Here is a 25283-nt window from a genome sequence, read left to right as displayed (position 1 = left end):
ATACTTGGAATTGCTCCTTTGAGTGCTAACATTTGAATATAGGTTAATATTGACAAAATTAAATTTAATAGAATTTCGTTCATACAGATTCAGATTTGAGCTTTTGATAACGTACTGGAAAGCAAATCTAGTGTTGTGGGACTCGTGTGATTATTCTTTGCTCTCCTCCCCTGTTTTTGTATCTTTTTACAAATATGAAAACCAGGGGTTGGAGAGATGGTTTAGCAGTTAAGAGCACTGGATGCTCTTCCAAAGGTCCTGGGTTCAATTCCCAGCAACCACCTGGTGGCTCACAACCACTGTAGTGGGATTTGATGCCCTCTTCTTGCATGAACCATGTGTGAACACAGAACACTCATACGTAAATAAATAAAAATGAAAACAACAACAACAAAAACAAAATAAGAAAACCATTCTTGAGACCTGGCTAGATTTAGCCCTTGGGCTGGAAGATAATTTGCCCAACCCTACTTAATAAGTAACCAGAAGTCATTTGAAGTCACATCAAAGCAACTGGCCTCTATGTAAACTCTTCTCAGCATAGAGTGGGTTAGGCTATCATACACACTTAGAGCAGCAGGCCATTGCCAGGGTTGTGTCCTGTTGCGTTCTGAACGTGGCCACCTCTGCTTACAAGCACCCCTTTCTGTGGTTCCATCTCAGTGATCTTAGCTGAAAAGCGAGGCTCCATTGGGCCTGAGTGAAGAACTGCATGCCCAGGTCTTGCTTCTGAGTCCTCATTTACTCAGCTTTGGTGAATGCAGCATTAAAATCCTTCCATTGTATTTTTAAGGGAAAGGAAGATGTTGAAGCTCAGGGTCTGAATGCTTGGTTTTCTCAGCTTTCCGGCTCTCTTGTCATAGACATAACTCCCCAAGAGACTTGGGCAAATTACTTATTGTTTTCTAACCCCAGCTGTAACATGAGAAGCCATATCAATCCCTTATGGTATATTATAATGTTTAGCTCATTACTATTTGAAAATTTTCCAAGTTTTTTAGGGGGGGGGATGGCATGTCAGACTTCAAGGTCCCCTCATGGTTAAAATGTAAGCACTGCCTCATGTTGTTTCTAAATCATGAGTCATTCTTGATCCATGGTCATGAGCTTACTCAAGGCTCATACCCAAGGCTAATGCCTTCCATCAATGGCTGGGGGTAGAGACAGCCCTGTGTGGTGGTGGGAGTTGGGGCCTCCTTTTGGTGTTCTCCCAAGGACATATGACCCATGGTTTCTTTGAATAGTTGTCGAGTGTTCACTTTCTCAATCAAGTTCTAATTGAACCCAGACCTGGTGCTGCCTTTGCTCGTGTAGATTTCCCTGGAGTTGGAGCCACTAATCTTTGTAAGCCTATGACAGGTGCTGTGTCCCTTAGCTCTTTCTTTGAAATAACAAAACCTCCTCAACACCTACAGCTCTTTCTTATACATGCCTTATGCCTTGCCTTTTCTTGGCCTCTTTCTGAGCATTTCTGATATACTCCGTGTCCTAGTTTGGATCCAGTACTCCACATTTTTATGTACCCTGATACATACTTAGCATTTATCAAAGCCTACCATTTGGTGTTTTATCATTACCTAGCCAAGAAGGTATTGAGGGTTTTTCTGCCCAACAGTGGCCTTTTGGCTTCCTGAGTGAGCTCACAGAGATGCCAATACCGGGCATCTATCCAGCTTCCCACCTTGGCACAGCTTCTGCCATTCTAAGACTCTGGTCTTTGCCTCTTACCCAGGCCCCATTACTGAGCATACTGGCTTTCTAGCTTAGCTGCCGAAGCCGTTGCCATTGTAGCTTCTGCTACCCCACAGGATGTCCTCGTTCTTGGTACGTTTTGTGAAGCATGGTGAATGCACTTCAGACACTTCCTGGAGGGCATACTTGTTGCCTTTCTTGTTTGAGGGAGATCTTGAGCCTCCAAGATGTCATTTCTGAATCTTTTCAAGTCTAAGTCATGCTTCCTTGTGTTAATGACTTCTCTGTTGGGTATGACAAAATACCATGACCAGAAGCAATTTAAGACAGAGTTTATTTTGGTGTAGAGTTCTGGTTAGATATCCACAATAGTGGAGAAGACACCTAGCAGGACTAGGAAGCTGACTCCACAGGAAACAGAATGAGCAGTAAGTATACCAAGGCTATTAACACTCAAATCCAATGCCCAGTGCTGTCCTTCCTCCTAAAAGCTCTATAACCTCCTCAAGTAATGCCGCCAATGGATGACCAAGCATTCAAATACTTGAGCCTATGGGGGATTCCCTAGAGGGCAGTCTGTATTTCAGGAACTCCCACCTATGCCTCACCTTCCACTTCCACTTTGGGCTTCATTGGAGAGTGTAAAGAGCATCCTTAATGTTACGTTGGCTGCAGCATTGCAGGCACACCCACATCTCACTCCTGTTTCAGGCTTCATCCAGTCCAGCTCCCTTCTTGAAGAAAGGGAGATATGAAATAGATGTTCACTAAAAAAGCATTAGGATTCATCATGCTCACTTGTAGTGTCTAGAGTCACAGGGAGCTTGTTATCATTATTTAACATACATTTTAAGGCGTTATTATATTATTGTACTTTTCACCCATGGATTGAGTCTCAGAGCTTGGCTCTACCTTTGAGGGTTACCATTATGGCCGATCTCACCTCACCCATGTTCCCGTCTATGGCTCTGACCTTCCCCGGGTGGCTTTCAAGCAAGACCTCATCTAATTGTTTTTAAAATGTATGCCATGAACATTTTAACTGAATGCAGTTTCTCTCTTCATTTTCAGTCTGCTAAGATGTTTTCCTATGCTGGATGGAAGCAGACCTGTAACATCCTGTTCTTCATCTTTGCCATTGTTTTCTTCTTTAGCCGGTTCATTATTTTTCCTTTCTGGTGAGTAGACAAGGTGTCACATCCTGCCTTGTGATAGTCACAGAACCATCCCCAATATGGCTCTGTACACCATCCCTTCACAGCTTTACTAAAAAACAAAACATTGTAGCTTTATGTATAAGGTAGTGACATGGGAAAGTGGGGAGTGGGTAATCATACACGTGCCCACGAGTCTGAGTTCATGCCCGGAGACCATCAGGGAGACGGTCCAATGCCATGATGGGCTGCTTCTTATTCTTTGATCAAGCAGCACAGAGTGATATTGGGCCATCCTTTTGTGAGCTCCTGATAGACCCCACCCAGTTCCACCTCGGCCCCTCCCCTCCACACCCTGTCCTGGCAAAGAATGTTCAGAAGGCACAGCCAGAGCCTAGCCAGTTCTGCAGCTGAAGGCGGGGCTGCTCTCCCTGAGTTGTTATTAGCTCTCCTGTTTGGGAAGCAGATGGAGCCAGAATGGGAGTGAGGGTGGTAGTTTTACTTGCCATGTTCTGAGAGCCTTCCTGAAGCACCAAGATCAGTGCCTGTAACTCCCAGATGAGGTAGGCAGGGAGTTCTCATTTCACAGATGAACTGGGGCCCAGAGGTATAAAGGCAGGCCTTGAAATCTGTGACCTCTGACCTACTTCTCCTACACCCCATAGCCCCGCCTTAGCTTTTCCAGGAGCCCAGCAAGTTTGCCAGGTTGGCTGTGGGTCTCCCCTGAACTTCCTGGTCACAGGGGTGTGGGTACAGTGAGTTCCACCCCATGATGAAGGAACTAGGACAAATGGCGTCTTGCTAGATCCAGCTATGAAGAGTTGTGCTGAATGTTTCAATACCTTTCTAAAATAAGCTTTCCCGGATGCTCTTATAAGGAAAGCCACAGCCCTATGAAAGACTCCTTGAATATCCGCACCCACCTCTGGCACCTGCTCTAATGCCACGCTTCCCTGCCACCTCTCTCTCCCCTAAACAAATTTTAAACTGCAGAGCTCTCAACATGGAAGAAAGTGCCACCCAGGCTCCTTCGGCCTCCTGAATTTCCCATCATGCCTCCCTGGGGGATTCTGTATATGCAGTGAAGGATTTCTTCTCTGACACAATCCTCTCTTCTGCCTTCACTTTCCACAAGCAGAAGCAAGGAAGCCAGTCTTGCTTCAGTGAGAGTCCTCTCCCACGCGCCACACCCCACTCTTTCTTTCTGTGAATTTAAGTGAGTGATTTATATATTTGATAGTTCACATTATCTGGCAAACTGTGAAAAGAATGGTTTTTTAAAGTAGTTTTCTTAGTTTTGGCACGGACAGATTTTGGTAGGGGACTGGGTAAGGGGCAGGTACTTGAGAAGAACACAGATGACCACAGGATGAGGCTATGGCTTTGGGAATCTGCCTGCTGGTGAGGCACACCCATGGGACAGCTGCCACTGTGCAGTAGGCTAGAGTCAACCCAGAGGCTAAGCCCATGGTTATAAATTCAAGGGTAATCAGAATAGCACAGGGACCTTTATTCCTGGTAGGTGAACAAGCACAAAAACATACAAATGTCATGATATGGGATGGGCATTATTCTGTGTAGAGTCTTGCCTAGCATGCACAGGACCCTGGGTTCAATCCTCACTACCAAAGATTTAAAAATAAGAAAAAAGAGGTAGCAGCAACATGTAAGTTACTCACAATCAGTAAGAAACATCATACCCATGGGGTGGGGGGAGGGAGCGTGTCCCTGTAATGACATTCATCATTTTATATAATGAGTATAGCCTAATATATTTCTTAACAGAAAATAGATATCATATACCAACAGTCTACAAAAGAACAAATGAAAACAGTAACAAAATGGCTGCATATGAAGTAACATGTCAATAGAAACAGGCAGTGCTTTTCCATGGAGACTGACAGAACATTTTGCTGGGGATCCAAGGAAGTGATGCCATCACACTGGGCCCAAGGATGTAATGCAAGTTGTGTGTCTTGCAGGAAAACAGCTGAGCAATATATTGTCACATCCAATGAGTGTAGTGTCTGACTCAGGTCCATGAGTTTAGCATCTCTAGAGGGAGAACTGAACAATCTTTATATGTTTCTCAAGTATTTTTTTTCTCACCATGTTCTTTACAATATAATAAAAATTTTGGAAAGAACTGTCTTATCAGGGAAAAGTTAAGTTGCAGTGTGTTCATGAAATGGATTTTGTGCAGCTGTTATAATGGCACTCTATGGCTTAGATTCAACTCTAGCTCACACTCTGGTTTGTGAATAAAACTTTATTGGCAGTCACTCAGCCACTCATTAATTTATATGCAAGGTGCCATATAGCTGTACTTTTCTTATAATGACAGGGCTAAGTAGTTGCAACAGAGACCAAATGACCAGTGGCCTGAAGGATTTATTGGTTTTTCCTTTTTATTTTTATTACTTCTTTTATTTTTTGAGATTATAAAATAATTACATCATTTCCCCCTTCCCTTTTCTCCAAACTCTTCCATGGTTTCTTTCAAATTCATGGTCTCTTTTTTCATTAATTATTGTTACATACACAACACACAGACACACAGACATATGTATGTATGTATGTATTATTATTATTATATACTTATTATATACGTACATACATTCATAGATGTCAATACATAAATACAACCTGTTCAGTCAGAATAATGTTGTATGTACCATGTTTTTAGCACTGACTACTTAGAATTGGATACTATATCACTGTTCGCACTGTGCTCTTCCCTGGGGAAGACTGTGCTGTCTGTCAGCTGTGAGCATCCTTTAGTTGTCTGTAGCACTTTGTGTAGGGTTGAGGTCTTGTTGTCTTTCTCTGTCCATGTGAGCATGTCTCTTGTTGTTGTACTTGTTCAGATCATGTTTAGGGCGTCATGCTGGTGAGAGTTTATGGGCGTGGCTTCAGACATTTCTAGAAGACACAATCTCACAACAAACTCCCTGATCCTCTGTCTCTTGCAATCTTCCCACCCTGTTCTCAGTAACCCCCCAATGCATAAGGGAGTTGAACTATGAATATGTCCACTGGGACTGGGTTCCACGACTCTGCATTTTGATTGGTTGTAGATTTCTATAATATAATGGTCCCCATCTGTTACTGGGAGAAGTTTCCTTCTTAAAGGTTAAGAACTATCATTATGTGTGGGTGTAAGGTCAAATTTTAGACTGTTGTTAGGGATAATACTGGTTTAGTGAGGTGATGGCCAAGGAATCTTCTTCAGGATCTGTGACGTATCTAGCCCTGAGTAGAAGAGAATTTTGCTTGCTTCTATTATACAGCTACATTCATTGAGATGAAAAGTTTCTGTGATGTGAGGTAGGAACAATCAGGGCCCCAAATCATATGTGTAGTGTTATCCTTGACATGAAGTCATCTGGGTGGAAGATAATATCCTAAAATATCATCAGGTTTTTAGGCACTTTTCAAATATATTTTGAATTTCTAAAAAGATAATAGAGTTATATTTTTGAGTTAAACTGTAAACTTAAGAGATGTCTGCATGAAAGTGAACGAGTTACACGACGAGGTTTTAATAGACAGAACATGAGCTTGAACTCACATAACTCTCAGCAGAGGAAGCAGTGCAGGGCAGGCAGATGTAGAGGAGCCCTAGAAGTCTTGCAAGTGATGCCTGTTTAGCTTGTCTTGAGTTTTAAAGTAGCAGACTTTAAAACCAGCAAATACTGGTGGTGGTGGTTTGAATATGGTTGGTCCAGGGAGTGGCACTATTAGGCAGTATGACCTTGTTGGAGTAGGCGTGGCCTTGTTGGAGGAAGTGTGTCACTGTTGGGTTGGGCTTTGAGACCCTTCTCACAGCTGTAGAACTCTCAGCAACTTCAGCACCATGCCTGCCTGGACTCTGCTGTGCTTCCTGCCATGATAATGGACTGAACATCTTAAGCTATAAGCCAGCCCTAATTAAATGTTGTCCTTTATAAGAAGAGTTACCTTGGTCATGGTGTCTTTTCACAGTAATGGAAACCCTAACTAAGACACTGGTAGCGCAACCCAAATAAGCTATTCATAAATTTCTGATGGTATTATCATTTGTAATTTTAGAAAACAATGTGGCAGTGTTTGCTACTCTCCAGAATGCTCCTTAGATTTCTGCACCTTTAATGTACACTTGGAAAGGAGTGTCTCTCTCTTATGAATATATGCTTCTAAGATCTTCTATTTGGGAAAGACTAGATACTTTAAGGTTTTTAAAGTGATTTTGGCATAAATGAATTTGACTGTTGTCTTGGTCACTGTTAAACTGCTGTGAAGAGACACCATGATCAAGGCAACTCTTATAAAAGGAAGCATTTAATTTAAGACTTGTTTATAGTTTCAGAGGTTAGTCATTTATCTTCATGGTAGGGAGTGTGGAGGCATACAGGCAGACATGGTGCTGGACGAGCAGAGAGTTGTTCATCCTAATCTATAGGCACAGAGAGAAAAACACTAGGCCTGGCATGGGCTCTTAAAAAAGACTCAAAGCCCATGTCCTCTAACAAAGCCATACTTATTCCAACAGACCACACCTTTTAATCCTTCTCAAATAGTGCCACTCCCTCTTAAGTATCCAAACATATGAGCCTGTGGGGTCCATTCCTCTTCCAACCAACACAAACATAGAACCTGCCAAGAACTGTATTCCTCATGGAGACAGACATCTCTGCAAGACAATAGGCAGTATTGACCCTGAACTTGCCGTATGCCACACAGTTCTACTTGCCTTCTTACCCTTCAGTAATGACAACTTCTGCTCATGCAAAAGCATGTGTGTGAGTATCTGTGGTGATTCTATTCATAGTGGTCAAACACAGAAAGCAACTCCAGTGCTCCTCAGTAGGTGAACAGATAAAGTGTGATCAGTCTGTATAGCAGGACACCACTGAGTGACAAAGGGAATGCTGCTGATTCCCCTGGGGGCTTGGTTAAGTCATAAAAGCAGTGGGAAAGAAAAAGACAACAGTTCCAAGAACACTCTGGGAAAAGATGTCAGTGAAGGGCAGGGAGCAGAGAAGTGGTTGTACCACTAAGGATGGAAAGAGGATGGCTGTAGAGGGATACACCGGGGCGTCCTTAGGTACAGTGTTCTCTTCTGTACCCTACAGCTCACTGAACTCTATGCCAAACCCCAGCAAAAGTGACTGTCGGTTTATTTAAAAATTAAATTAAATAATGTATTGAATAAAAAGGAAGATGAGACACTAAAATTACAGGGTTATTTAAGAGGCTGGAACTGTGAACATTTTTTTCCTTTTTCTAATTTTCTCAATTTAAATGAACAAATTATTTTTTATGAGTAAATAGATGCCTATCAGCCAACCTTTCTAGGTTCTAAAATCACAGTCATGTGGGGGTTGCTGAAAGAACATTTAGCTTTTGATCCTAGAGTAATTGCTGAAGATGCCATGTATGTTGATACATAGGAGGCAGTTAGGATGCGTTCGGGAGTCTGTGCATGCAGTGGACAAGAAGGGCGGCTCCCTTTAGGAAATGGGAACAATCGTGGGATGTGTGTTTGGGGAGGGATGCTAAAGATGGAATCTTGGCCTCATGTACACTAAGTACCGGCTGTCAGGGGGCCACATCCCGATCCTCTCAAGCTATGGTTGGCATCATGTAAATGAAACCATGTCATAAGGTGTCACACGTAAGCATGTGTTGTCTCGCCTGTGTCCATGGTTTTTCTCTTCCTGGAAGCTAAAGGGGGACCATGAAAGCTTTTCTGTTTGCAAAGAGGGAGCCTATGAGCGGGGCCTGTCAAGCAAGCAGTGGCATGGAGCAACCGTTGGTTTCTTTTTCTTTTTTCCTCAGGAGACAGACTATACTTTTCGATTGTCTGAGAAGTATGATATAAAATTTAATATCACCTTTTTTTTCCTTTAGGGAACTTTCTGGACATTTTTTGATATCAAGTACTAGTGTACTTTGGGGAGGGGAAAAATGTGTTATCTCATTGTGATTCACCAGTGCTTTGACCAACGTGTTTCCCCCCTTTTCCCACAGGATTCTGTACTGCACCCTGATCCTGCCTCTGCACTATCTCAAGCCCTTCTTCTCCTACATCTTCCTCAACCTCCAGCTCTTGATCCTTCAGGGGCTCCATGTCTACTGGGGTTACTTAATCCTGAAGATGCTCAACAGATGCATATTCACAAAGGTAAGGCTCCTCAAGTCGGGGATGTTTCCATGCTGTAGTCTCAATTGTTGGAATAAAAGCAAGGCCCAGACAGTAGAGCACGGTGTTCACTTACATTTTCTTGAAACACATTGTTTGCTTTATTAACTGACGGGAACAGAAGCTAGGCCCTTGTGTTCGGTATGTTCTACAGATAGGCTACCTCCTGGCACATTCGAAACGAAGGCCAGTGGGTCTAAAACGGAATAGTTTTAACCAGTATCGTTTATTTTTCTTGGTTTGATTGGTTTTGTTGGAGGTGTTGGGGACCAAACCCAGGGACTTTCACATACTAGGATGGTGTTCCACCAGTGAACTGTTGTCTGATTTTTATGATAAAGACATTTTCTGTAGTATTAAGTTTCTCATTAGTGGCTCTTTGCTTGGGGCTCAAGGAATAGCTCTGTGGCAGAGTGATTTTCAGGCATCTGTAGCACTGAAGAGGAAGAAAGAAAGAACTTTAGTAGAGTTCTATGGCCGTTAGAAAGAATTTTAATCCCCAAACGTGACTACTACTTTGAGAATCCCTTGAGTTAGAATTTGAGTTTTGAGCCAAAGGCCAATGTCAGGTGTCTTCCGCAATCATCCTCCACCTTTTTGTTTTTCTTGAGACAGAGTCTCTCACTGACCCTGGGCTCACTAGCTTGGCTGTTCTGCTTCCCAGCAAGCTCCGGGCTCTGCCTTTTTGGTGCTGAGGTCACAGATGCGTTCCACTGCTGTGTGTGGCTTTCACGTGGGTGCTAGGGAGCTCACCTCAAGTTCTCATACAAGCTCTTTACTGCTGAGCCATCTCCCCAGCCCCAGATAAGCTTTTAGATGCCGAGTGTTTCTTTCTTTGCTGAACTTCCAGTTTGTATGGAAGTTCCTATGAGCTTTTCTTTTCCCATGAGCTTGCTTCTGCTTTTGGAATATTGCCCATCATTTGGCTGTAGTTTGTTTCTGGAGAAAAAAAAACATTTTGCTAAATACAGCCACACATTGTTTAACTACAGATCATGTTCACAGATGCATTGCTGGATGATGAAGTCATTATGTGAACTCACACAAGACCTAGTTGTTACTGACTACTCATACTTAGGCTATACAGCATAGCATACTTCTCTTGGGGTCAAGGTGAACATATCATCATGAGAATAATTGAAACACAAGATAAAATGATGAGGGGCTCTAAGCATTGAGATGTATGAGACTGGGCTAGAGCAACACAGTAATGCCTTTACAATATGCTCCTATATAAATATGTAAAGGGTTTCACTGTATGATAATTAAGAGAGCTATACAGTAAATACATAAGCAAGTAATATTCATTAATCAAGTTCTTTGTATTATACATTATCATCTCTGCTGTAATTTTATGCATCCAGCAGCACAGCAGGTTTGCCTACGCCCTCCTAACACCACATATGCAAGTACAATATGTGCTTCAGTGTCAGAACAGCTGCTGTCCTCTGGACAATGGGCACTTGTCACTGACAGTCATTGTGGCCTTACAGGACCAGTAATACACATATGATTTCAAGACCAAAAGATGGTTATATAATATACGACTTTCATACAAATTCCTAATACCCTTTAGATACTTGACAGTTTATGTTTGTTCGTTTTGTATTTGCTCTGGACTTTGAGTTTCAGAAGTAGTAAGGGCAGGACTTGAGAAATGCACAAGATGCCATCACTGACTTAGAGAAGTGAGCCACTCACTAGCTACAATTACAGTGTATGAAGTATGTTAAGCAGCCAGCCTGGGCCTTGTTTTAGAGGCAGAAGTCACTGGCTCTGAGGACTAGCATGGAGTCTTCTGCTGTTGGGTCTTGACTTGGGAGCAGATAAAGTCAAACTAGTCTTGTGTGCCTAAATGAACTTCATTAAGCATCTTCCAGGGTGACGGAGCTGGTCCACCTGTTTGGAACAGCATTGTCACACCAGTGAGGGGTAACAAGTAGCTGCTTCATCAAATCAGATTATTTATTTCCTATTGAAGTAAGTTCATCTGAAAGATGCCTGACGAGTGAGCGAGTGAAACAGGCATTGCTGTCACTGGCCTCTGAGTTCCCAGCCATCTCTGAGCCTCTAGATCTAGAGATCTGAGTTTAGGGATTAATCTTTAGCTTATCTGGATTAATATTTTTTTAAACCAAACCCCGAGATATTTTTATTTTCCTTAAATTTCTGACATGGGTTTTATTTGGGACTTTTTCCCCCTGGAGACAGAGTCTTACTAGGTATTCCTGGCTGGCCTAAAACTTACTGTGTAGACCATACCGACTTATAGAGATCATCCTGCCTCTGTCTCCTGAGCACTGGGATTAAAGTCGTGAACCACTCCTAGCTTCCTGTTTTTTTGAAAATTGACTTTCCCTTAAAGTTGGGAGTAGCAAGAAATTAACTTCCACTAAATGTTCTAGATCAACATTCTAGCTCATGGGAATTCTAAATATTTTCCTATGAAAACATTATCTCTGCACAAAAACCTTGAAGAAACAGACATGAAGTTCCAAGCTGGACAGTTACACAACTGATGTTTGCAGTAGATAGCATAAAGACCCAGCTTCGGATAAGCCTGTGGTCCCATCTGGTCAGGCCTTCCTGAACCTCCTGCCCTTGTTCAGAAACTGCCCTCATATTAACTGGTGAGTGACATAATTCTAGATCTGGTAGGAAGCCATTGGACATACTTGGAGTCCAATGGACACCATTGTTTGGTTTCTCTGTGACCTTCACATTTTTGATGTCTAACAGATCATGCCAAGCCTGATTAGAAATGAAGCAGTCTGGCAGACACTTAGCAAGAATCCCTGAGTCCTCATGCCGTCCTGGGAAAAGCTGTTTCCAATTGCAATCTGACAGGATTGTGGCCCCACAGCCCTAATTCTTGCCATGCGCATGACTTCAGCTGGCTTGCTCATGCAATCTCTTTTCTGCTGCAGTGGCAAAACTGGCTGTGAATCCGGCAAACTCCTCCAAAGCCGTTAAGCCTCCCTTTAAAGAACGGCATTTGAAGGCAGAGTTGCATTGCAAAGGGAGAGAAGGGAGCTGAAAGTCCTAGAGGATCAAGGAAACCTACTGCCAACTCTGCTTCAAAAGCTTTTAACATTTCACGCAACTTAAGTTGTTACGAAGCTGACTAATTCTTGGATACTTTAAAAATGGAATTACAGAAGTTTATAAACCTCCAAAAATGTCTTTTAAGTCTTACAGTAGAGATTAAAAATTTGTCTCTTCAATTCCTTTACATGTAGCAGGCACTCAGAAAATATGAGAATATGTAGAGCTAGGTAATTTTTTGGTAAACAAACCACACTTTATTAGGTGCTGCTGTGTGACAAAACTTTTCCTGGGGATATGTAACACACATGTCTAATCACCCCAGATAGGGAACCCACGACAAAGTATGAATACCACTAAAGTTCAATTTGATGAACCAATGAGTTTTATTGGGTTTACTTACAAGAATATGGGTAAAGGGTTGCTTACAGGAGCAGAAATTGTTCACAGACAGCTGTGTCACTAAATCCCACCCCAGCTGGGTAGCAGCTCACCAAAGCTGAACTTGGAGCACACTGCACAGCCTGCAGGCAGCTCAACAGTTTGATGAGTGTCCTTTTCAGGTCCCTCTGTTGGCCTAAACCTCATCCAGGCTTCCAGGCTTCCAGGCATTCAGGCTGGTCTGGTCTCACATCCTTATTTGCAGTTTGGCTTATCTGGGTCTGAAAAGGACTCTGAACTTTAATTGCTTACTCTGGAAAGGAGAGGCCTAGTGAATCCGGTCTGTTTCAGCGACTTCCGGAAGGTATTTTCAGTGGTGTACCTTCCTGTTTAAAGAGCTTCGCTGCAGGCTGGAATGTTTTAATCTTGAAGGAAAATAATACACAGCAATTAGAAAATTACAAAATAATGATTTAATAATGTTTGAACCCCCCCCCCATGTATTTGTATAGCAGGCTGAAAAGAAGGCTATAATTAGCATTAAATAACCAACTTCTTTTTCAAATCAGAGTCCTTGCATGTATACCAAATGAGGGATATCCACTACTTGCTTTTGTTCTTTAATAACGTAAAGTATGAATACCACTACAGGACTGGGGGCAGAGGATCAGTCTGTAAATTGCTTGCCTTGCCTGAAACCCATGAGAAATGCAACATGATGACACATCTAATGATCTCAGACCTTGAGAGGCAGAGACAGAGGAGTCCCTTTGGTTTGCTAACCAGCTAGTTCATCCTAACTGATAAGCTTTAGGCCAGTGAGGAACATGGACCAAAAGGAGGTGGATGACATTTATAAGGATGCTACCTACTTCCACACATAAACTCAGGCACTCACAGACCTCCATACATTTGCACCCATACACACATGAATATGCACACATGCATGAATAAAAAATAATATAGCTATAATTTAAAGTTACATACATAGGTCATGCTTAGCATACATGCTGTTGCTTGGAAAAATAGACTTGACATTGAAACTTGATTCTTATAAAATGGGCATTTTTCCGATGAGCTACCAACCCGCACACGCCACATGAGGAAACATGACAAACTGACATATTCATTTTGTCATTCTCCATGTAAACATGGGAAGGGCTTTTACAGGAAATTGGAAGCAACATAGCACACTTTTATTTAACATAAACTTAAGAGAATTTGATCATCCTTAAGCCCTCATTTCTTCTCTCTGTGACTGTGGGTCCTGGCCAACCCAAGCATGTCTCTGTGACATCTTGTACTAGTTAACAGCCAAGACACTCGGGAGGAGCCAGAGAACACAGCAACCAGAGCCTGGTTGGAGGCCGGCCTATGGCAACCTTGGCCACCTGGCCCAGCCTCCTGAAACTAGCAATCGGTGTCTGTTGCGTCCACAGAGTGACACTGGGCAGGCCCTGCACTGAGTTGATGAAGAATGGAACATGAGGAAGCATGAGGAAACTGGCTGTTCCAGCCTTGCTGGGATTTACACAGAGATTTCATGAACAAGCCAGTACTGGAACTGAGGTCCCCCACTGTGTAAAATGTCATCCTTTGTTTTAGGCCTCATTTGAAATAAGTGTAGAAAATTAATAACCAGAAAAGTAAGTGGAAATACTTTGCTGGAGTCAAAAATAGCAAATACGTGAACATATCAAGTTCTTAGGAGATTGGAAGGCAGAACAGGGCTGAGGATGTGACTCAATTGACAAAGTTGTTGCTGTGTAAAAGTGAGGATCAGACTTCAAACCCTGAATCCATCGCAGAATATCACCACACACCTGTAATACTGGCACTAAGGAAGTGGACATTGCATAATCCCTGGAGTCACTGGCCACAGAAGTGGACCCTGGCTTGGGAAACAGGCAGACAATTCCTGTGAAACAACATTCAAGATTGTTTTCTGGAAAGCACATGTATTCATATGCACACATTGGAGCACACTCACACATACATACAGACTCAGCCCTAGCCCCTGACACCTCTATCTGCACGGATATACAACCCCTCCAAATACAAAATAATAAAAACAGAATGTAATTCAGCACACATCTGTTAATTTACTTTTGAACTTACTAGAATCCTACGAAGTGCTTTCTTCATTACACTTATTCCAAGTCTCTTCTGTTTAAGGCAATTAAGTAGCTAAGATCACAGGTTCTGGAGAATTTGTCTTCAGCTCTTCCATTTCCTAGGTGAGTGCTCCTGGGCCTGTTACCCATATCCACTGCCTCAGTTTCCTCATTTGTACACTGCAGCTGGTGACACTAGTAGCTGTTGACACCGTGTGGGACACACCAAGGCATAGGGTGCCCTTGCTGCCATCGCCACTGGCACAGCTTCTTCAGTGATGTCCTTCCTACCGACTCTCCGATAGCTGCAGGGCCAGCACCTGGCAGCCGACACCCCACCCCCACCCCATCAGGCCACTTATTTGGCTCCTACAGGCTGTGCAGCAGCTGATGTTGGATGTCAGGACCTTTGGCTTCAGACCAAGGCTCCAGGGACAGCATCCTAAGCTGTCTTTTGCCAGGCGACTGTCATGACTCACATTCCATGGTCCCTACTGACATGTCCTTGCAATGTCACCATGTCACAGAGGAAATATAAAATCCATAACAGCCAAGAGTCCTGCTCCAGCTAGCCAAGGTTTTAGTAGGTGCTAACAGATATTAAAATGTCCTTTATTGACCAAAATTTTGTAAAAATAGCACAAAGACTAATGATTGAAATAAAATAGCCAGAAACAACAAATACACAGTGTACAAATGAAGAGGGTATATCTACTCTCAATTTATATGTCCATGTTCCTGAATATTTGTACAGACCAGCTGTTTCAACCATCTATTCAAGAAACAATGGTAAATTCATAAATAGTTGTGCTAAATTGCTTGGCTTAAAGAATTTCAAATTTAGATATACTTCTAAATTATATATTTATTTCCACAACAAAATAGAATCCCCATAGGACTTTAGAGATGAAAGAGACCTCAAACCATCCACTCTGACAGCTGTTTCTTCTGAAAGTTTTGTGAACCATAATGAGCAGCCCCTCCCATTCACATAAGTTGGCAAATGCTGTCTCCGAGTCTCCTGGTTACTTAAGAAAGCTACTGTGGTCCTCCTGTTGCTCTAGAAGACAACAAGGTGGGGTGAAGAAGTTCTGTGGCAGCCCAAGGTCACACAGCAGTAAAAATGACCTCGAGGAGCCTGAGAAGCTGGAGTCTGGCTACAACAGTGAGCCCCGGGCATCTGCTCTTCCTAGCACTCTTAGCCCCTGGCATTGCTGATACGATACTTTGCCCTTGGCCTGTGGTAGAACCACACATACAGTAGGGCATTAAATTAAGGTTCAGGGAAAGAGCCCACCACTTATCCCTATTTGACTTGGAAGCAGGGATAATAGGAAGAACTTGTCTACAACAAAGAAACAGAAACCATGGTCACGCACATGCGGACTGGAGCTAATGGACATAGTGACCTGCTGGGTACCTTATGTCTGTCTCAGACAACACTACCTCAGCACTCTCTCGCCGACTTCCTCATATACTCTTGCAACTTGGTATGTAAATTAGCTGCCTGGAAATGCCCCCTCTGCTTGTTTCTAGGCTTTCACTTTCTGTTGGGACAGTGATGTAGTGCTATATTAGTTATTAATCTTCTCTAATCTCCCAGCAGTGGAGGCAGTGGTGGCAGCACATGCGTGTTCCTCGCTGCCCGCCCCAATACACACACACACACACACACACACACACATGCACACCATACACACACATGTGCAGCCTTCTATTTTAATATGAATATGCCTTAAACAGCTCAGTGCTTGGGCCACCCCCAAACTCCCATGTTGCTGACGTCTCCCCTCCAATACTCCTGAGGTATTACTTACTAAAATCTATATTCCATCTTTGCTACCCTAGATCCGATGGTGGGGGCTGCGGCAGCTCTTCCCCTGCACTTACACGATTGGTTTGCTCTCTTCTGCAGCTCCCAGGCCTGGGTCTTATTCCTTGCCCAGCACTGCTGTTCGAATTCCTTCTTCCTGAGTCCCCTTGCCCGTGAATACTCCAGTCCCACCTCTGTCTCTCTGCTCAGCCATTAGCCACTGGCAACTTTATTTCCCAAACAGAGCCAAGTGGGGGCAGGGACGCTCAGTGTCGTACATATGGATTCTCATGCAATTTTTGGAATCTAGATAACATAATGCAAGCATTAAACGGAATTCACACAGTGTAGAATCCACATGCAGGTGCAGCGGCATGTCTCTGTTGCTGCCAACACCAAGTGTTCCTACAGCTCTTCATTCCAGGTAACCAACCTCTGGTGAAGAAGAGATTATATCCATACTATTTAAAGAAAACCAGGGGACTTGGGGACAGGGATACCAGAACGGCCCTTTGCTTCTTCAGTCCATTCTTGTGTCCTGGGAAGGTATTACAGGAAGCAGCAGGATCCCGGAGCTGCCTGAGGATGGACAGGATCTCCCAGGAGCCTTCATCTTCTGGGTGTCCAACTAGAATCTACAAGTTCTCTATCACCCAAATTGCCTGCAAATTAACAAATCTCGTGGATGACTTGCTATGCTTTATTTTGTATTAGCTTCTTTTGCCTATTGTGATTTATGACACTGGTTTTAAAACACACAGTGTTGTAAGTTCATTTTTTTTAAAAAAATTGTATTTATTTATTTTATGTATATTTTTGCATACCTATGGAGCTCAGAGAACAAATTTCAGGAGTCTGTTCTGTCTGTTCCTGGGATTTACCTCAGGTCTTCAAGTTTAGCAGCAGGTGCCTTAATCTGCAGAGCCATGTGATCAATCCCATGTTACCCATTCTCCAGAGGCACTAGACTAGTGAAATCATCTACCCAATAAGAAGCCAACTGGGCAGTTTCCAGAATGAAAAGATATCAAAGAAAGCACACCTCTGGGCTGTACTGTTCATATGCAGACTTTCACTCCTGTCTCCCAAACAGGGTCTCTTAAGATCATAGAGCACACCGTGCTTCAGCTGGGAAGGAAAACAAAGGTGGGGAGGGTCCAGGCACAAGCTCTCAGAGAATCTGTGACATTGCTTGTACCCATGATCTAAAAATCATTTGACAAGAACTCAATGAGTTTCCATATCATTCTGAAAGGAGCAGATTGTCACCATTTTCTTAGCATTCACACACACACACACACACAGAGAGACAGAGAGAGAGAGAGAGAGAGAGAGAGAGAGAGAGAGAGAGAGAGAGAGAGAGAGATACAGAGGCAGAGACAAAGACAGAGACAGAGACCCAGAGACCCAGAGAGGGAGATACATAAAGAAAGATTCAGGGACAGAGATATACAGAGATAAAGAACGATAGACAGACAGACAGACAGACAGACACACACACACACACACACACACACACAGAGAGAGAGAGAGAGAGAGAGAGAGAGAGAGAGATACAGAGGCAGAGACAAAGACAGAGACAGAGACCCAGAGACCCAGAGAGGGAGATACATAAAGAAAGATTCAGGGACAGAGATATACAGAGATAAAGAACGATAGACAGACAAGACAGACAGACAGACACACACACACACACACACACACACACAGAGAGAGAGAGAGAGAGAGAGAGAGAGAGAGAGAGAGAGGCTCCACACAGATATCTTCTATAGAAGCTGAAGCTGACTTTAGACAAAGGAACAGATGTAATTCATGTAATTTATGGCTTGTTAATAAATCTACACACCCACTCCAGGATGTGGATGTTTTATTAAAGGGTTCTTGGGCCAAAGAGATTGGTAAGTGCAGGTGTGAGGGAGACACCATGCTGGTCAGCACTGTCCTCGTTAATCTCCAGCTATTTTCTGTGGTCACAGCCTGTGTCCACCTCCTCAGCCCCACTGAGTAAATCTCAGAGAGAGCTTCAAATAACACAAAGAAAACATTATTCATGAGAACTTAGAGAAACTACAAGAACACTGCTTTATCGTGTGGGCTCTAGTGCCTGAGTGATTTATGATGCAGGGGCTTGGTCCTACCTTCTGTTCTGTGAGCATCAAGGATGCCATCTGTAGCACTCTGGGCTTTCTAAGGAGCTGTGTTCTTACAGTGGTGTTTCCTACTATGTAAAAGATCAGGAGATCCTAAGGAGGGCAGCTCTGGCTACATACTCTCCCTGTGACTCCACAGCCCACAGACTCCACAGACTCACAATTGTTTCAAACAAACAGTATGCACATCTGTTCTGATGTGAACCTGGAAACACGGTTACGTTGTTCAGGGACGTGGGATTGGCTATCCCCTGTCCTTTAGCTGGGTCTGACCCACCTGCCACTGGGGCCCAGCTTCAGTAGAACCATTGACTATTGTCACAACTGATGCTATCCTGTAACTGCCTAGGGGATGCTTACGTGGTCAGCTCCAATACACCTGAAAACCACCCAGCCAACCAAACAACCAAACAAGCAACCAACCAAACAACCAACCAACAACCAACCAACCAACCCAACAACCAAACAAACATGACTTGCCCACTCTTGTGAGGATGAGCTGAGATGAAGGGTGTGAAGGAACTCCAGACTTTCGAAAAGGCCCCAGGACCTGTCTGTTCAGAGGAAGAGAGGGCTAAGAAGGGATAAGGCTCCATGTAACTGTTCAGGAAGCCTGAGGCAGTTTTCTTCCTTATACCAGTTGTGTGTGTGTGTGTGTGTGTGTGTACTTGAACATTTGGGATACTCTGTTCTCCTACATCTGTGACACAGTGAGGGTACTGGGCTGGGCAGGGAAGAAGTTGCAACAAAAGCCTCAACCAACGCTACAGAAAGAGCTGTAGCTAACTGGCCTCTTAGAGGTGTCTCCTTGGAGGCCAACCCATCATTAGAATGTCACTGAACATGTGCTGCCCTCTGCAGTGGGGCATAACTCTGAACAAGACGGCTTTTTGCCACCCATGATAACACTCAGCCATGTGCCTCCCACCATACAGATACAATGGAACCTTGCTCCCAAAAGGCTTCTGAGCAGCATCACCATATGATCTGAGTCTCCCCTGCTGAAACTTGATCCCAGACCCAAAATAATTTCATTTCTCTATGTCAGGCACCTGAAGACTCAGAGGGCTTACAGTCTCGAGCACCACCTCTGATGGTGCTGGGTAGAGTCTATACATTTTTAAAATCTCCTTGCTGTCAGTAACTGTCCTTTCCTTACAGAGTTTAGGTGAGGGCAAAGCGCTATGTGTGAACTCCCTGTTGCAGACTTTGTGGCCTGGAGCACATGGTGGTGGTGTAGCTATGGGGCCATGCAGCCCGATGGGGTGGTATAGGCGTGGGCCATGCATCCTGCCCGGTTTGCCATTCGGTCTCTGTTCCAGCTATTCTGCTGTGCTGCCCCTTTTCTTAGGCTGTTCGTCTTTCCTGTGTGTGTTCACATGGGCATGCATGCAGAGATACTCCAGTGTGGAGGAGACAGGAGACCATATGAAAGCCAGCACTCAGCCTCTGGTGGGATTCTCCGGGTGCAGTTTGAGTTTTTGAGAAACTCAGTGGATTCTTTATTACTTTGGGTTGTGGGCTCCAGAGCTGTTCATGGTATGCGTCTAGTTGTTCCTCTCCGCTGTTGATGTCAGCATACACTCTGGCCCTGGCTCCCATAGTATCTCCATAGTATTCTGGCTAGTATGCTGTCTGTTAGAGCTCCTCTGGCTTCTTATCACTGTTATTTTAAATGATATCTCCTTTCCCTGTAGCTTTGGGTTTTTGTAAGGTTCTTCTATCCATGGATTTGTAATTGTTTTTTTCAAATTCAGGTTTCAAATGTATTTTCCCTGCAGTGCTGAGGACCAGCCCTGGGGCTTTGTGTTGCTGGGCAGACGCGTCACCAGCAAGCTACATCCCTCGCCTTCCACATTTTTCTATCACCCTTTCCTCCTCTCCGTCCTCCTGTAACTCAATGTATGGTTTACTTTGGCTACTGGTTATTGGTACTCAGTGCATTTTGGGGTTTTCCTGTCTCTGTGCTTCATTGTCGATAATTTCTGCAGCGGTGTTCAGTACTTTGGTTCTTTCTTTCACAACATTTAACTGGTGGTTAATATTGTTTAATGTAATGTTTTATTTCAGATATTTATTTTTATTCCTATAAATTTTATTTTGGTCTTTAAAATATCTTCTATATTTCTTTCTATGATATGGTTTTTCTCTGCATCCTTGAATAGAACACACACGCGCGCGCGCGCACACACACACACATACACACAGACACACACAGATACACACACATTTCAGATTTGTTTATGTGTTTGAATATTTTGCCTTCATATGTGTCCATGCATCTTTTTCATCTGCCTGGTACAGGAGGAGGTCAGAGAGCATTAGATTCCTTGAAATTAAAGTTATGCACAGCTGTGAGTTGTCACATGGGTGCTAAGAGTTGAACCCAGGTCCTCTGCAAGAAGAACAACCGCTGTTTTCTACTGAGCCATCTCTCCAGCTCTCACAGGGAATTGCTTTCACCCACTCTCCATCAAACCCTTTGTTTCTAGACCTGTTTCTGTTAAGTGAATTTTACTACTGAGCCATCTCTCCAGCTCTTACAGGGAATTGCTTTCGCCCACTCTCCAACAAACCCTTTGTTTCTAGACCTGTTTCTGTTAAGTGAATTTCTCCCTGGTTATGTACTATATTTCCAAGTTTGCAAATTTTGTGATTACTTTTTTTTTTACTCAAAACAAGCCATTTTAAATTGTTGAATGCTAGATTAATTTTTGTATGCTTTTAAATGCTTTTAAATGGAGTTGAATGTTGTTTTTTAAGGCAGCTAGATTGCTAATGATAGCTGTAGTCTTTCTAAGACTTAAATGCTGGTAAGGTGAGCCCAGAACAGCCTGTAGTCTGTGCCTGTTAAGTAGAGGCCTTAATGCCCCCTAGATGTGCAGCACCAGAAGCTCTCACTGTGGCTCTTGAGGAGACAACAAATCATTAGCCCTTTACAGCTCCAGGGCTTGCTCTGCAGAGTCCCATCCGCCCAGGCTGTGCCTGGCCTCTAGGCAGATTTTCCCTCGCCACCTGCACTCTCTGGGCAGCATGCTCTCTCCCCCTGCTGCCCCCATCTCTTCTCTCTCCACTATTCTCCTTACAAAATTCTACCTCCTGGCCTTTAGTGAACTCAGTTCAGTGGCCCTCAGAGTGGTGGGTTTGAATGCATTAATAATAAATGCAGAGTTACCAATAATGTGTCAGCGTTGCCTTAGGGCCAAAATACAAGCACTGCCCCTGGCTGGCATTTAACTAAGAGGAGCCCAATTCGAATTCTCTGATTTGTTCTCCCTGTATCTAATTGTATGAGTTTGAATCTGTGACTACTTTGTCCATGTGTGTGTGTGTGTGTGTGTGTGTGTGTGTGTATGGGTGTGTCCGTGTCTGTGCGTTGTATGTCTGTCTGCCCCCAGCGAAGTGTGCTCCCTCTTTTTTTTGAATAGCATCACATTAGGAAGGAACAAAGGCTGCTTTACAGGATTTATCTGTCTATCTATCTATCTATCTATCTATCTATCTATCTATCTATCTATTTATTTATTTATATGCTTTTGAGACAGGGTTTCTCTGTGTAACAGAGCCCTGGCTGTCCTGGAATTGGCTTTGTAGACCAGGCTGGCCTTGAACTTACAGAAATATGCCTTTGCCTCCTGTGTGCTGGGATTAAAGGCATGTACCACCATACCCTGCACTTTAGAGAAAGGTTTTAACAGACTTTTACAGGGGCTTAAGTTACTGACTCCATTTGGCTCAGGTAACAAACAAACACTATCAATCAGAATTCAAATGGTGCCCCCGGCATTTGTGGCGGATGCTCATCCTGTCAGGCTTCTTTCACTCTATCTGCGACTTTCCAGCCAATGCTTATCATAGCACACATTACAAACACACATGCACTTACAATTCTCAGCATCCATGTGGAAGTCCACACTGTGCAGAACTCCAGTGCCAGGGGATCTGACGTCCTCTGACCACCCGGCACATGGACATGGTGCACAGACACATGCACACAAAGCACTCATGTACATTGAACCAGGGACTTGGAAGAGTACATAATATTACAGCTATACATTAGCTTAGGTTGTAAAAGTTGATTATTTGGAAAAATCCAAGGCACATAAGGTTGGTTTTTACATTGTTCTCTTCAAAGAAGTTTAAACAAATGGGCTGAAGATCCAGTAGGATGGCAGTCTCAAGTCTTATGTGCCCTCAAGGTATATTAGTAACTCAGTTGTGAGGTCCCACAAGAGCTCCAGTCTCCTTGACCAGAAGATATCTTCTCGTTGGCATTCTTCTGGCTGTGGGTGCTCCATTGTGCTTCACCTTAGAATCTGGACCTAAGAAGGCAAGAAGCTATGGAACTCTATCTCCTTCATTTCCCTTTTCCCAAGACTCAGTCTGAGCTGCTTCCAATTGTTTGATAATGCCTGTCTAGCTTTTTTAGTTGTTTAAACTAGTGGGGCAATCCCCCACTGTCCTCCTGCTCTGGCCAGAAGCAAGAGTCATGGTGCTGTGCCTTCCCAGTAATAATTGCCTTTGTGCTGCCTGTGTGTTTCCAGTGAAGTGTAATGGCCGCGCTGCTCTTCCTTTGTTTCTGATTTTTCCATCTAAGGGCAAAGCTGCCCAATAAACACAGATTATAAGCTACACATGTATTTCATTTTAACGATGCTAAAAGTAATAAGAAGGAGAAAGTGATTCAGTACAAAAAGGCCTTGTCCAGTGAGTGGGAAGACCATATTTTGGATTCCCAGAACCCATACAAAAGCAAGGCAGCCATGGAGCCTTCCTGTAACCCCAGCCCTTGGGAGGCAGAGACAGGACTTCCATGACAAGTTGGCAAGTCATTCTAGACAACCCACAAGCTCTAGACACAATTTAAAGGCCCTATAGGAATAACAGCTTCAGTTCTCCACATACTCATGCACAAATGCATATGTGCACATGAACACACATATACATACAGACATGCACACTACATACATATATATACACATACACATACAAAAATTTTAAAATGTAAGAAAATAGTAAGGCAAAATTAATTCTGATACTATCTTGCACATACGTACCCAGTTCCCCTTAAGCCCCATGCATCTGTGACTGCACATGTGTCTCAGAGTTTAAGGTATCATGTAGCGTAAGACAGCAGCAGCGTGGTACTCATAGCCTCCCTTTCTCTTCGGGGCCCACTCTCCTTGTGCTTCCCCTGACCCACACTTCCTTTCTGCTTGCATCTAGGCCTTTCTAGCCTTCTTTCACCTCCGAGTACTGTGGATACAGTGTTGGGCTTGGTGAAGCAATTTTCTTCTACGTAGCCATGTTGTGAGTCCATGGTGACTCTGCTATTGCTCTGGGAGAGTGAGGGATAGTTGAAATGAGGGTCGCACACTGTTCTTCAGTTCTAGATGGCATCACTTCAATCGATCTCTCTGTTGGAGCCATTTCTAACGATAGATACTTTATTTCCTACCTCAAAAGCATTATTTCCATATCGACAGTGTCCCAGCTAAGCAAGGCTTCACCAAGCAGCATAGAACCACAGGGCATAGCATCAGAGGCCACGGTGTTGCCCAGCACCAATCTCAACCATGTAAGCAAATTGGTGTCTGCCATGCCTCCAAAGGTGTGTGGTACAGCCCCTGCCTGATGACTGCTGGACAATTTTCTGATGACTCTTCTGCCGAGGCTGCCTGCTTCTATCTGCATTTGTGCCATCAGTGCTGGCACACTGAGCTGGGGCTAGGAATGAGGTCTTCTGTGTTTCACAGTCCAGCCGCATTACCTAGCTGTGATTGTGTGGGGTTGGCCACTTGAAGATTGATGAACTGGCTTCTGGTAATCTCTGCTTGATCAAGTTGTCATTTTGAGCTTTTTGTTCAAAAGTAGGAAGACATAATGTTTGTGACAAAGGCCTAGCAAGTGATAGTAGTCACTTGTGGGGATCTTTCAAGGAATTCAAGGAAGTTTGTGGGAATAATATCGATCAGTCTGCCTACTTGCCTTTTTTCTTGCAGGACTGAAAATTGAAATCAGGTCTTCATGAATGCTAGATAGGTACTCTACCACTGAGCTACAGCTCCAAGCCCTTGAAATAGTCTAGTCATGTTTTTAATCTGCTCATATTTAAGAACATCATGCAATAAGGTACGCTGATCATGCTAGGATCTCAGATGAACGGGCTGTGTGGACTGCAGTGCATCAGGATGACAAAAAAGGAAAAAATGCTTCCAGCAGCCCCCAAAGCAGGCCAGCTACATCAACAAGACAAGTGAGGTAGGTAGGACCCAGACACTGGAAGCCTTGACAGTCAGTCTCCTCCCTCAGCGGAAGTGACTCTGATTTACGTCGCAGGAGAGATCCTCTAGATTGTTTGGAGAGAATCCTGGGCCGTCCTCCGTCATGGAGAAGTCTCCATGGATGGACTTCCATTGCTGGGTCTCCTTCTGAGAAGCAGAGCCATTTCTCCATCAGGCTTCTGTCATGCAGGCCACTCCGCTTCAGCTGCTCCCTGGGCCTGGAAGTTTGGGGGGAAAAGCAACACTTTCATGTTCCAGAGGAGTAAAACTCACAACGATAAAGTGCTCAGAATGCAGACTGAGCAGATAGCAGGAAAGAAGAGTATAGAAGAGCAAGCTCTCCTCAACAACAAAAAGTGACATTTATTTCAGAACTTGACTAGTTCTTGTGTCTTCTTGAGACAGCCTTCCCCTATAGTCCAAGCTAGTCTTGAACTGACTCTGTAGCCAAGGCTGGTCTTGAACT

The 25283-nt window shown here is 43.7% G+C and overlaps 1 protein-coding gene across 1 annotated transcript in view; it reads left to right on the top strand.

The window, feature by feature from the left end:
- Positions 1-25283, top strand: part of Cers3 (ceramide synthase 3) — an 81994-nt gene that overhangs the window by 46966 nt on the left and 9745 nt on the right. Inside the window, exons 9-10 of the mRNA XM_052178453.1 lie at positions 2764-2870; positions 8859-9012. Of these exons, the coding sequence (XP_052034413.1) occupies positions 2764-2870; positions 8859-9012 (261 nt within the window). The remainder of the gene's footprint in view (positions 1-2763; positions 2871-8858; positions 9013-25283) is intronic.

Source organism: Apodemus sylvaticus, chromosome 1 (genome assembly GCF_947179515.1).
Source record: "Apodemus sylvaticus chromosome 1, mApoSyl1.1, whole genome shotgun sequence".
Classification (NCBI taxonomy): Eukaryota; Metazoa; Chordata; class Mammalia; order Rodentia; family Muridae; genus Apodemus; species Apodemus sylvaticus.
The sequence above is the reverse complement of the archived record's forward strand: the minus strand, read 5'-3'. Positions and strand labels throughout refer to the sequence as shown.